This window comes from Schistocerca piceifrons, chromosome 3, assembly GCF_021461385.2.
Source record: "Schistocerca piceifrons isolate TAMUIC-IGC-003096 chromosome 3, iqSchPice1.1, whole genome shotgun sequence".
Classification (NCBI taxonomy): Eukaryota; Metazoa; Arthropoda; class Insecta; order Orthoptera; family Acrididae; genus Schistocerca; species Schistocerca piceifrons.
In genome coordinates this window covers 731,919,799-731,934,095 of record NC_060140.1, presented here as the reverse complement: position 1 = coordinate 731,934,095, position 14,297 = coordinate 731,919,799, and the positions used below count along the sequence as shown (strand labels likewise).

The 14,297-nt window shown below is 46.5% G+C and overlaps 1 protein-coding gene across 1 annotated transcript in view; it reads left to right on the top strand.

Annotated features, from left to right (window-relative positions):
* LOC124789008 (synaptic vesicular amine transporter-like) overlaps positions 1–14,297 on the top strand; it is a 135,042-nt gene that overhangs the window by 105,861 nt on the left and 14,884 nt on the right. The window contains exons 8-9 of the mRNA XM_047256295.1: positions 258–401; positions 10,309–10,480. Coding sequence (XP_047112251.1) covers positions 258–401; positions 10,309–10,480 — 316 coding nt within the window. The remainder of the gene's footprint in view (positions 1–257; positions 402–10,308; positions 10,481–14,297) is intronic.

Here is a 14,297-nt window from a genome sequence, read left to right as displayed (position 1 = left end):
CTCATGGAGTTCTGTTCAGAACTGTGCTCAGAACTCTTGTACTTATTTATACTTTGCGGAAATTGACAAAGAATGTTTTCGATACGAAATTTTTTCGAGTATTGTTGTTTTCTTCGTTACATTCTGCAGAACTATTGAAATTTTGTGCAAAGAACTCTAGAACTATGGCACATCTAGCAAGAACTGTGAAAAAAATGCATATTTCTCGAAAAAGGGGTGCTAACTTCACACGACTCGCGCGCCCCGGGCTGTTGCAGAAGTGGCAGCTGGGCACGGTGTTCGTGCCGGACAGCCTGGGCTACCTGCTGGCCACCAACCTGTGCGGCGAGCTGGCGCTGCGGGTGGGCCGCAGCCGCGTCGCGCTCGCCGCGCTCTTCCTGGTCGGCGTCTCCTGCGTCATGGTGAGTGCCACGCGGCCGACCGGGAAGCGCCACTGCGAACCCGCACGCCGTACAGCTAGCTGGTCTCTTCCTGGCACCCGCACTTTGAGAGCGCAAATTGAGACGCATGTAGCGCGTGTGGCGCGGCGCAGCGCAGTCCGCATTACTGTTAACTCAGCAGGGTCAAATGCGACCGGCAAATTGGGACGTGACGCGATGGTGACGCTGCACGCACGTGCGACAGGTTGTAACCTCCCCCTCACTTATCGACCTCAATGACAGTAAAAATTGAACTGCGTGTACCTAATGGAAAAGTTAATCTCTCGGTAAAGAGGGAGGAAGGGTTACATCTAAATGAAAGGAAAAATGCGAATGAAACTGGTGGAAATTAATTTTGAAAAGGGGTTAAGTTAATAAAGAAAGTAAATGTGCGGTCGTTACGTTAACAATTAACTGGTGTTAATTAGATACTTGAGATTTGGGAAAAATTACAGTCGCCAGTCCTATGGACAACTACTATAATAACTGAAAAGAAAGGCTATTGCACATACAATTAGCACTAAAAGCGTGGCAACTGAAGGTTGACACGTGTTGTGTTAAAACTGAACGTTTGTAAGAAGTAATAAATTTCGCTACACTCTGACTTAATTTAGTAAAAGAATTAATAAAACCGGAAAATTGAAAATTAATTTAGTGACTGCAATTAATCGTGAACTTTGTTTCTGAAGCACTACGAAATTCAATAAAATAAGGTTAGTCTTGGGCTACCACAACAATCATTTCAAAAGCTACTTCAATCTACGCATTTTAGAAATAAGAGATTTAACTTTGAAGTCGAATCAAATAATTTTGAACAATTAACACTAGAAAAATTTAGTACGTACCAAGCTGAGCTACAGTCACAGGTAAGCTAAAATATGGTAACAAAACTCGCACTCTTAATTTGTGCTTGTGTAATCTAAATATTGTAGCCAGTTACGAATACTTTAACTGAACTTTGAAATTAAAGCAGTGAAATGGAATGATATTACTTTAATGTTGGCGTTTGAATTTCAACGACACTCGGGTTCATTCCGGAAAAGGAAGGGACCCTGCTTGGTAATGCAATTGGGACAATGAGCAACAAAGGTTCATGCTAAGTTGCTGTAATTTTGTGAGGCAAATGGAACAGTTTGAAAAGCTGATGTCTGCCATACAGTGCTAAAACTTTACGTGTTTCCAGACTTCCTTGTTGGTTGACTGAAGCTTTGAAGTCGTCGGTCGAGGAGGTGGCGACAGTCACTCATTGTCGGCCGTCACTGTTGCAGAAGCTGGATGTTAGCGCGCCTTCTTCTCGACACGGTCACCAGGCGAAACGCGCTCTTGATGTGCGCCAGCTAATGCTTCCCGTCCGCGACACCGTGTCAGAAACTATCACAGCAAGTCGAGCGCAATTACATCCTGCCAAAGCCCGAAAGTGTGGCAACTCGCGGCAGCGTCACTCATCACACCTGCTCCACCGCCCTACTCCTGCCAGACTCCATCTGCCCGCGCTCCACGCGGCAGAGTTAACACTACCAAAGATCCGAAACACTTTGGTTCCCCACATGACCTATTGATGTAATCGTTCGATAGCATAGTTTTCCCTAGGCAAGACCCAGCATAAAAATACAAATACACTCCTGGAAATTGAAATAAGAACACCGTGAATTCATTGTCCCAGGAAGGGGAAACTTTATTGACACATTCCTGGAGTCAGATACATCACATGATCACACTGACAGAACCACAGGCACATAGACACAGGCAACAGAGCATGCACAATGTCGGCACTAGTACAGTGTATATCCACCTTTCGCAGCAATGCAGGCTGCTATTCTCCCATGGAGACGATCGTAGAGATGCTGGATGTAGTCCTGTGGAACGTCTTGCCATGCCATTTCCACCTGGCGCCTCAGTCGGACCAGCGTTCGTGCTGGACGTGCAGACCGCGTGAGACGACGCTTCATCCAGTCCCAAACATGCTCAATCGGGGACAGATCCGGAGATCTTGCTGGCCAGGGTAGTTGACTTACACCTTCTAGAGCACGTTGGGTGGCACGGGATACATGCGGACGTGCGTTGTCCTGTTGGAACAGCAAGTTCCCTTGCCGGTCTAGGAATGGTAGAACGATGGGTTCGATGACGGTTTGGATGTACCGTGCACTATTCAGTGTCCCCTCGACGATCACCAGTGGTGTACGGCCAGTGTAGCAGATCGCTCCCCACACCATGATGCCGGGTGTTGGCCCTGTGTGCCTCGGTCGTATGCAGTCCTGATTGTGGCGCTCACCTGCACGGCGCCAAACACGCATACGACCATCATTGGCACCAAGGCAGAAGCGACTCTCATCGCTGAAGACGACACGTCTCCATTCGTCCCTCCATTCACGCCTGTCGCGACACCACTGGAGGCGGGCTGCACGATGTTGGGGCGTGAGCGGAAGACGGCCTAACGGTGTGCGGGACCGTAGCCCAGCTTCATGGAGACGGTTGCGAATGGTCCTCGCCGATACCCCAGGAGCAACAGTATCCCTAATTTGCTGGGAAGTGGCGGTGCGGTCCCCTACGGTACTGCGTAGGATCCTACGGTGTTGGCGTGCATCCGTGCGTCGCTGCGGTCCGGTCCCAGGTCGACGGGCACGTGCACCTTCCGCCGACCACTGGCGACAACATCGATGTACTGTGGAGACCTCACGCCCCACGTGTTGAGCAGTTCGGCGGTACGTCCACCCGGCCTCCCGCATGCCCACTATACCCCTCGCTCAAAGTCCGTCAACTGCACATACGGTTCACGTCCACGCTGTCGCGGCATGCTACCGGTGTAAAGACTGCGATGGAGCTCCGTATGCCACGGCAAACTGGCTGACACTGACGGCGGCGGTGCACAAATGCTGCGCAGCTAGCGCCATTCGACGGCCAACACCGCGGTTCCTGGTGTGTCCGCTGTGGCGTGCGTGTGATCATTGCTTGTACAGCCCTCTCGCAGTGTCCGGAGCAAGTATGGTGGGTCTGACACACCGGTGTCAATGTGCTCTGTTTTCCATTTCCAGGAGTGTAGTATTTTCAAAACAAACCAAATATACATCGACATATATATATATATATATATATATATATATATATATATATATATATATATATAGGGTGTTTCAAAAATGAACGGTATATTTGAAACGGCACTAAAAACTAAACGAGCAGCGATAGAAATACACCGTTTGTTGCAATATGCTTCGGACAACAGTACATTTTCAGGCGGACAACCTTTCGAAATTACAGTAGTTACAATTTTCAACAACAGATGGCGCTGCAAGTGATGTGAAAGATATAGAAGACAACGCAGTCTGTGGGTGCGCCATTCTGTATGTCGTCTTTCTTCTGTAAGCGTGTGCTGTTCACAACGTGCAAGTGTGCTGTAGACAACATGGTTTATTCCTTAGAACAGAGGATTTTTCTGGTGTTGGAATTCCACCGCCTAGAACACAGTGTTGTTGCAACAAGACGAAGTTTTCAACGGAGGTTTAATGTAGCCGAAGGACTGAAAAGCGATACAATAAAGGATCTGTTTGAAAAATTTCAATGGACTGGGAACGTGACGGATGAACATGCTGGAAAGGTAGGGCGACCGTATACGGTAACCACAGAGGGCAACGCGCAGCTAGTGCAGCAGATGATCCAACAGCGGCCTCGGGTTTCCGTTCGCTGTGTTGCAGCTGCGGTCCAAATGACGCCAACGTCCACGTATCATCTCATGCGCCAGAGTTTACACCTCTATCCATACAAAATTCAAACGCGGCAACCCCTCAGCGCCGCTACCATTGCTGCACGAGAGACATTCGCTAACGATATAGTGCACAGGATTGATGACGGCGATATGCATGTGGGCAGCATTTGGTTTACTGACGAAGCTTATTTTTACCTGGACGGCTTCGTCAATAAACAGAACTGGCGCATATGGGGAACCGAAAAGCCCCATGTTGCAGTCCCATCGTCCCTGCGTCCTCAAAAAGTACTGGTCTGGGCCGTCATTTCTTTCAAAGGAATCATTGGCCCATTTTTCAGATCCGAAACGATTACTGCATCACGCTATCTGGACATTCTTCGTGAATTTGTGGCGGTACAAACTGCCTTAGACGACACTGCAAACACCTCGTGGTTTATGCAAGATGGTGCCCGGCCACATCGCACGGCTGACGTCTTTAATTTCCTGAATGAATATTTCGATGACCGTGTGATTGCTTTGGGCTATCCCAAACATACAGGAGGCGGCGTGGATTGGGCAGACATGAGTATTCGCCAGACATGAACCCCTGTGACTTCTTTCTGTGGGGACACTTGAAAGACCAGGTGTACCGCCAGAATCCAGAAACAATTTAACAGCTGAAGCAGTACATCTCATCTGCATGTGAAGCCATTCCGCCAGACACGTTGTCAAAGGTTTCGGGTAATTTCATTCAGAGACTACGCCATATTATTGCTACGCATGGTGGATATGTGGAAAATATCGTACTATAGAGTTTCCCAGACCGCAGCGCCATCTGTTGTTGAAAATTGTAACTACTGTAATTTCGAAAGTTTGTCTGCCTGAAAATCTACTGTTGTCCCAAGCATATTGCAACAAACGGTGTATTTCTATCGCTGCTCGTTTAGTTGTTATTGCCGTTTCAAATATACCGGTCATTTTTGAAACACCCTGTATACATATATAGTAAAACAATTACAATATATAGACACAGAAATGTCATATCTTCAGGTAACAACATAAGGAAAAAATTTATAGTACAATAGATGGAAATAGGAGGATATGCACTTCCGGCGTTAGAAGGTCGCGCGGCGTTGTGGTTGCGGCACAGTTCCTCGCACCACGCGTCACACTAGCACAACCGGAGGGGGTGAGGCGGGTAGCGGGAAACCAGTCCTTGCGTATGCTCCCTCAGACAATCCCCACATGGCCATTGGTAGTTTTGGCTGCCCAAAAACTATTGTCTTATTACTGAACTTTATTGTCAATTGAGTAGTGTTTCGTTTTTCGCCATTTAACCTCTCGATCTTTTTTCATTGATTCATTATATTTTTCAGTTATTTATATCTACATAGCTTTTCTGTTTAATTCTGTTACTATTTTCCTTTTATCAAGAACAATGCACAATTCAATTACTGGTAAGCTATTTGCCGCTGAGATTGTATCTTCTGCCTACACAATGTCTTCAAATTGCAAGAAGGGACAGTCAATCCATCGTGAGGGTAGTGAAATAGGAGTGAAATAGTGTTATAAAATCACGCGATCAAGAAGTAAGACCCGAGACTTAAAATATTATACAGTGAAACAAGGTAGTCTACGTGCTGCTTATGCTGCCATTTCTGTGCGAACAGATACAAAAATTCGAAAAGTGAAAATTTCCATAGATGTATAGCCTTTGTGACCCTGCTAAAAGTCGTCAAAGATCTGAAGTACACTACTGGCCGTTCAAATTGCTACACCACGAAGATGAGATGCTACAGACGCGAAATTTAACCGACAGGAAGAAGATGCTGTGATATACAGATGATTAGCTTTTCAGAGCAGTCACACAAGGTTGGCGCCGGTGGCGACACCTACAACGTGCTGACATGAGGAAAGTTTCCAACCGATTTCTCATACACAAACAGCAGCTGACCCGCGTTGCCTAGTGAAACGTTGTTGTGATGCCTCGTCTGTGGAGGAGAAATGCGTACGATCACGATTCCGACTATGATAAAGGTCGGATTGTAGCCTATCGCGATTGCGGTTTATCGTATCGCGACGTTGCTGCTCGCGTTGGTCGAGATCCAATGACTGTTAGCAGAATATGGAATCGGTGGGTTCAGGAGCGTAATACGGAACGCCGTGCTGGATCCCAACGGCCTCGTATCACTAGCAGTCGAGATGGCAGGCATCTTATCCGCATGGCTGTAAAGGATCGTGCAGCCACGTCTCGATCCCCGAGCCAACAGATGGGGACGTTTGCAAGACAACAACCATCTGCACGAATAGTTCGACGACGTTTGCAGCAGCATGGACTATCAGCTCGGAGACCATGGCTGCGGTTACCCGTGACGCTGCATCAGAGACAGGAGCGCCTGCATTGGTGTACTCAAAGACGAACCTGGGTGCACGAATGGCAAAACGTCATTTTTCGGATGAATCCAGGTTCTGTTTACAGCACCATGATGGTCGCATCCGTGTTTGGCGACATCGGGGTGAACGCACATTGGAAGCGTGTATTCGTCATTGCCATACTGGCGTATCACCCAGCGTGATGGTATGGGGTGCCATCGGTTACACGTCTCGGCCACCTCTTGTTCGCACTGACGGCACTTTGAACAGTGGACGTTACATTTCAGATGTGTTACGGCCCATGGCTCTACCCTTCATTCGATCCCTGCGAAACCCTACATTTCAGCAGGACAATGTATGAACGCATGTTGCAGGTCCTGTACGGGCCTTTCTGGATACAGAAAATGTTCGACTGCTACCCTGGCCAGCACATTCTCCAGATCTCTCACCAAATGAAAACGAGTGGTCAATGGTGGCCGAGCAACTGGCTCTTCACAATACACCAGTCACTACTCTTGATGAAATGTGGTATCGTGTTGAAGCTGCATAGGCAGCTGTATCTGTACACGCCATCCAAGCTCTGTTTGACTCAATGCCCAGCCGTGTCAAGGCCGTTATTACGGCCGGAGGTGGTTGTTCTGGGTACTGATTTCTCGGGATCTATGCACCCAAATTGCGTGGAAATGTAATCACACGTCAGTTCTAGCATAATATATTTGTCGAATGAATACCCGTTTATCATCTGCATTTCTTCTTGGTGTAGCAATTTTAATGGCCAGTAGTGTATATGAGTGACACTGTGATTACTTGGATATGAATGTAATAAGAGATTTTATACTACATGCATGCAAACATCACATTTTCACTGTAAGCTAGAAATGGCCGCCCCACTATCTGAGCGGTCTAACGCACTGCTTCCCGAGCGGGAAGGCGTGCCGGTCCTAAGGATTAGTGTCGAGGTCCGGTGTGCCGGCCAGCCTGTGGATGGTTTTTATGCCGGTTTTCCATCTACCTCGGCGAATGCGGGCTGGTTCTCGTTATTCCGCCTCAGTTATGCCGTACGCGTACGCCATCATTATTCTGCCATACAAACATATGGGGTTACACTCGTCTGGTATGTGGCGTTCCCCGGGTGTGGGAGGGGGGGAGGGGGGTGTTGACTGCTGTGGCCTGTTGTGGGGCTGTGAATCACTGAGGGGTACGGCGGGACGATGCCTCTCCGAGGTTTCTATGTTCCCGGTTTAATACACAATACATACAAGCTAGAAAGTGTCGAGGAGCCCCCCTGAATCACAATATTTTAATAGGTGCACAGCGTAGAGAGAAAGCGTTCAATGATTGCATACATGGTACCGTTATCGATGAACTAATTGCTTAACAGGCTACGCAAATGAAGAATGCGGTCGGTATCATTCGAAAAGTATGAGTATTCTGGAATAGTCTGCTGATATGACATATTTAACTTACTGAATGTATAGCTGACAATGCAGGCCTATATTCATGATTATGCTTTGTCAAACTATGTGAAATCTTTCCAACACAAGCACACCTGGCTAGCTTCCATATTTCTGTTGCGCGCATTATTGTCAGCTGCTGACAGTACACTGCCCATCGTTGTTTACTTTCCGCAGAAACAACTATTCTATTCGCGAATCACAAATTTCCAATTTGGCAAGCGTAGGTGAGTAACCATAATCACGCACGTGCGCGTCACTTCGCCTAAACGGTACGCTCATCATTTTTTAAATATTGTTCAGATGAAGAACACGAATAAAACCCTTTAGTAGTAGGTTTCCACTCCAGTCGTTCGACGTTAAAAATATGATGGGTTGTTCAACCAAAATAGCAACAGACTTGACCATTTTTGTGTGAATTGTTAACCTTTCCTCATTCGAAGAACGATCATCATTTACGGCTACATTTCTATTGTTGACAGGTTTAATTGTTCCTCTTTTACCAAAACACAGTATAATTTGCACAAACTCATCTTGCAGCAGCTATTGCTTGCAGGGTGTCTCATCAATCAAGCAGTAGGCGACCAGGCTGATCAATAGCTTACAGAAAACATAATTATGTCGGTTTGCAGTAACATAAGAGGAGAAATTTCATGTTTATTTTCATAGTAGGAAATTCTCTTTCCAGTAGCTATCGGTGACTCTTAAAAAATGCTCTCACTAGAGTGAAGAAAAACTATATATCGCTATACATAAGAAAGTTCTGTGTGCTAACAATATGGCAGAATGCTCTCCTTCTTGGGTACTATCATACGCCAAAATCTCGTTTCGATGTCTCAAGCGGTTTAGGAGATATGAGGGATGTTATGAAAATTTCATTCTCGCGGGCGTGGGATCTGGAGTGAACGTGCCACGTACAGTCCTTTTTCTTGACATCGGATGTAGACAGAGCCCTCCTCCCAAGTCTAAAGAAAAATTCAATATCTTGGTTAAATTTCGTAGACAGCAACATATTGTGTAATACACACTAAACAAGAAAAATCATAACGAGCACTATTTTTCGTTACAAACTTTTCAAATTTTTTGCAGTGTCTTACTTAAATGGATATATCACAATAAGTATGACCATTAGCGAGATGATGGGCACTTCACCACGAAGCTGACATATAACGCCACAAGTAAGCAACAATCAAATATTTTTACTGGTTTCTGTAAAATCGTTTGAGAAAGATTACAGGGTGGGCGCGCTTCGATTCTGTCAGCGTAGAGCGTCGCCAACTGGCACGTGTAAAGAATGTGTGCGTGTCTCAATAAGCACAGGACCTGAATGGCACGTGCGGATCGTGTGTATTGCGCGGTAGTGCCATATCATGTCATGTCATGTCACGTACACGTGCTATATGCATCTCAATTTGCGCTTAGGCCGGTATTACACTATCAAATTTCTTTGTCAAAGATTTAATCAAAGATGTGATCAAATATTCCGTCAAATATATTTGACAAAGATCTTTGACGTAGCGCTAGAAGGGGTATTACACTGTCATATTTTTCGTCAAAGTTCAAGATGGCTGACAACAACAACTTGTTATTAAACGCAGCAGTTGCATGTACCACAATTGCACTGTGTGCACATGCGGTAGAGAAGCGGGGAAAAAAAGGTAACATACCTGCGTGACGCCGTGGGTTTTACGACGACACGATAAAAGCATTCAACGAAACTTGTTAAGTGAGCTTACAGTGGAGGACGTCAAGTCGTACATCAATTACTTAAGAATGGATGAGCATACATTTCTGTATGTGCTCAGTGAAGTGTATCCTCATATCACAAAGCACAATATTCACTTAAGAACTGCTACATCTGCAGAAGACAGGCTCATTGTAACACTCCGATTCCTTGCTACAGGAGAGGATTAGGTTAGGTTAGGTTATGTCAGGTCAGGTCAGGTCAGGTCTCGTCTCCAATCTTCTTAATCTATTTTTGTATTCAGGGTGCCTCACGTTGTAAATCGCCTCATCAGCTTCATTCATCTCTATTAATTTTGTAGTTGTCGGCACACAGCAATTGTATTTACCGTCAATGTTTATAAAAGCACTACAGACTGCAGAACGCTGCAGCGATGCTAGCGCTCCATGTGGTAACATGTGACATTGCAGTGAACAGAAGACAAGCGACTTCTTTGATCAAATCTACAGCGAGGCCCTAGATTTGATCAAGCATTGGACGACATTTGACAAAGTTCCCTATTACACCATCAAATATCTTTGACAGAGATTTTTGACAAAGAAATTTGATAGTGTAATACCGGCCTTAGCCGGGCACGGTGAGTGGTGCGCGCCGTACAGCCAGCTAGTGCGGTCTCTCTCTGCCTGGCACCCGCAGGTGGCGAGCGCGCGCAGCCTGCTGCAGCTGCTGGCGCCGCACCTGGGCCTGGGGCTCGGCATCGGCGCCGTCGACGCCGCGCTGGTGCCGCTGCTGGCGCGCCTCGCCGGCGACCGCTTCGGCTCCGTCTACGCCCTGCAGCAGTCCGCCGTCAGCCTCGCCTACGCTCTAGGTGAGGACCGGCCCAGAAAGCAGGGCCTGGGCGACTTTCCTGTAGGAGCGCAGTTTTGTAATGGGCAGATAAAACGAGGAGCAGAAAAGGGTAAGGCAGAAGAGGTAAAGGGGAAGGCGAGAGAAGAAATGCTGAAATTATTAGGAAATTCTTTTTGTTCAATAAAGCACACGAAAAGTTGCGAGACCTTAACATTTTGCGGCGAACTGAATGTTCAAATAACTTACGGGTTTGCTGCCGTGCAAGCCAGAACAACAACACGGAGATTCTGGCTTGTACGTCCAGCTATTGGGATAGTGTTATTAAGGAAGCTGTTGAAATCAGACTATCAAGCAACCTTATTAACAGAGATGGTGGATTTTGTTTAAATGCTGCTTGGAATCAGGCACTGTCTCTCATCAAAAAACAGAGGGACAGAATTAGTGCTACCTCACCTCCTGATTAATAGTCACTATCGATATTTCTGATGTTGGTTATCTTTGGTTGTGTTGACACTTGTTCTGTGTGTGGTGTCTTCCTTGTTTCGCTGTGAATCGAGGTGTTAAATTTGCTTGCACACTTCTTCTTCCTTGCATTTGTGCCTTAAGAATGGCAGGGTGTGCTCCTGTCGAAATATCGGCGGTGTTCGACGACGTCATCCGGCAGCAAACCCGTAAGTTATTTGAACACGAAGAGTTCTTCTCTACACAACACATCTGTCCTTTGAAACAATTACTGAACAGATTGTCCTTTAATCCAATTGACTGCGTTTCTCTTCAAGTCCGGGAAAAAAGTCTCATCCACCAGCAGAAGCAACTGTGGCGGAACAGTGTGTAGAGCAACACCAAACAGAAAAGTAAGTATTTTCATTATCACGACACATCTCTACAGAAGGGGCACACACCAATGGACGTTCATCTGCGTCAAATGCGTGACACTGTGCGCAAAGCGGAGATTCTGCCATACTAATGGCATGTAGATGGAATTGTATCACATGTTTCTGTCTGACAGCCAGAGACCAGTTCGCACAAGCCTCCGTGGCGAGAATGCTATGGTGCACAGAATGCCACACAAGGGGCCAGTTCCGCGGTGGTCTCGCGGTTCTAGGCGCGCAGTCCGGAACCGTGCGACTGCTACGGTCGCAGGTTCGAATCCTGCCTCGGGCATGGATGTGTGTGGTGTCCTTAGGTAGTTAGGTTTAAGTAGTTCTAAGTTCTAGGGGACTGATGACCACAGCAGTTGAGTCCCATAGTGCTCAGAGCCATTTGATTTTAACCAAGTGGCCAGTTGGTCTCAGGATATCAGATCTCCACCATGTTCTGGATTATGACCCCTCATCATTAGGCGATAAGTGACACATGCAGTAGGAGTCCTGGTACGAGGCAAGTTGCATGGACATAACTGCATTCAATGAAAAAATTCTTGAAGTGCGAGAGGGAAGTAGAAATGTACGATATTGTAATGGGCGGCACTCGGGAGAGAGGAGCAAGTTCATCAGTCGTGGCTCCTGAGAAACCACTCAAATAGTGGGACCACAACTTAAGCATCGTGCAGACATAGAGGGCAGCTACTCTAACACATACGTTGGCAAGATCAAGGCGTCCTTCCAGAGGGAGAAGAGTAAGTGTATCATAATACACTTTATGGATAAGATCCATACTCACGAAATAGCCAAATCCTTTGGCCATCGCCTTCGGCACTCGTGAGATGTGGGCCATATGTGGTATCCTAGACGCCAGATGAGAGTTGTCAAATCAACCCATTCTACCATGTCCAAAGCTAACAACAGATTACTACAGACACTCGTGTGGATCACTTGAAGGAGGGGTTGATAGCAGCCACTGGGTCGGATGTGAAGGTAATTTTCAAACACTGGAGGGTCTCCATAGACTGCAACTGAACCACACTTCCTTCCAGAACACCCCTGCCAATGTTCAAAGCAGTAGATATCGTCAAATTCAATACGACTGCCTGCAGAATTTTCAGTTCCAGTAATTCACTCCAGTGCCACATACATCTCATCCCTCGACTGAGCCAAAAGACCAGATCATCTGCATAGCCTCAACAGATAGAAGTATTTCCCCTCATGGTGATTCTAGTTAACCAGTTCTGCATGAGTGTAATAGTGGCTCAAGAGCAATGGAAAAAAGGATCATCGACAATGGACATCCCTGCCAGACTGATTGAATAATAATAAAGGGGTCTGCTGCATGTCCACTGATAAACACCCACAATGAGGCATCTTAGAGGATTTGCATGATGCAACGTATAATTTCATGGTGGAAGGCCATCCATTTCGTCACTTTCACAAGGTAACCATGTTCCCCTTTCAGCGGTGTGGCAAAGTCCATCAAAACAAAGGCATCTCAAAAGCGGCAAGTCGCTGGTAGGCTGATAACATCAAGATAGTTGCTCAGCACCATCTACATGTTCAATTCAAAGGTGTGACTTGAGGCAGGACACGCCTGAGACAGGCAGGTGAAAATCTTGAAGTCTCAATTAAGCATCATCAACAGCTGGTAATTCTCAACCCCCCAAGCCCCATATGGCTTGACCAGAATAATCATTCCTTCTACAAAGGTAGGGAGGAGTGGAAAGTGAGGGGACATTAGCATATAGCAATCCAAGAAGGAGACAAAATATCGTGGAAGGCACACTAAAACTCCAGCAGGAAACCTTCTGTGCCTGGGAACTTGTTTACCACTCCCTTGCGAAGAGCATCATCAAAGCCATCAGCTGTAACAGCAAGCCTAAAAACCTCCACAGCACCCCTGTCAACAGCATAAAACAAAGACTGGTAGCCTTCATACATTGCTGCAGCATCCTGGTTCTACTTCTGCATAGAAATGTTGATAGTGACCCACAAACGCGCTTGCAATACCTTTCTGCGGCATCAATCGACGACCATCTGGCACGTCAAGGGCATACACTGATACTCTCTAACACCATTGCTTCTCTCTGACAATGTGGTGCATTGGCATCCCGTATATATCATTGCTCCATCTAGGCAGTGACGTGTAAGTGAAATAATCTTCGCCATTACTCTCTGAACTTCAGCTTGCCGATCAAGAGATGCTGCTTGGCCAGAGAGCTCCCAGAATAAAGTGAAATAAAATTAAGACGTATTTCGGTGCCAGTACTTCTTGTCGTGACCATATTGTATCAATGTGGGTTGCAAAGCAGGCTTATCACGTTCAAGCCATCACTGTTCGCATTGAAGGGAACGTCTGAAGGCGTCTTTCACAAGGGATCCACGTCCTCTCCATTAACTGCCTGTACTCCAGATCCAGGAGATGTGCGACACTCAACTTAAACATGCCTCGACCAGCCACACTTTTTTTCCATCAGAGAGAGACAGTCCATATGTAGACAGTGTTGTCAGAGAAGACGTTATGCCATAACTTAGCAGCTGTAAGACTGTGAGAAGCATAGATACGATCAAGACGACTCGCAGAATGGCTCAGAACATATTTATATCCGTTTCGATTACCATACACACAATCCCACGTGTCATGGAGATTTAAATCCTACATCAGCAGTTGTAATTTCTCGCATGGGGTATAATGAGGAAATTGATCCTTCTGGGATGTCACACAATCGAAGTCTCCACCAAGAGTAACACAGCATAGCAGCTCACAAACAATGGTGGACCTCTTCCGAATAAGACCGCCACCACTCCTGTCACTTTTCGGGCTCAGAGGGACCATAAACTTTGATGATTCAGACACTATGGAAGATCGCTGTGAGACCTTTGGCCAATGGCAGATAAAACAGATCTTCAACCACAATCCCTTCCCGTAGGTATGTGCCATCCCACTACTCCCTTCAGCACACAGTG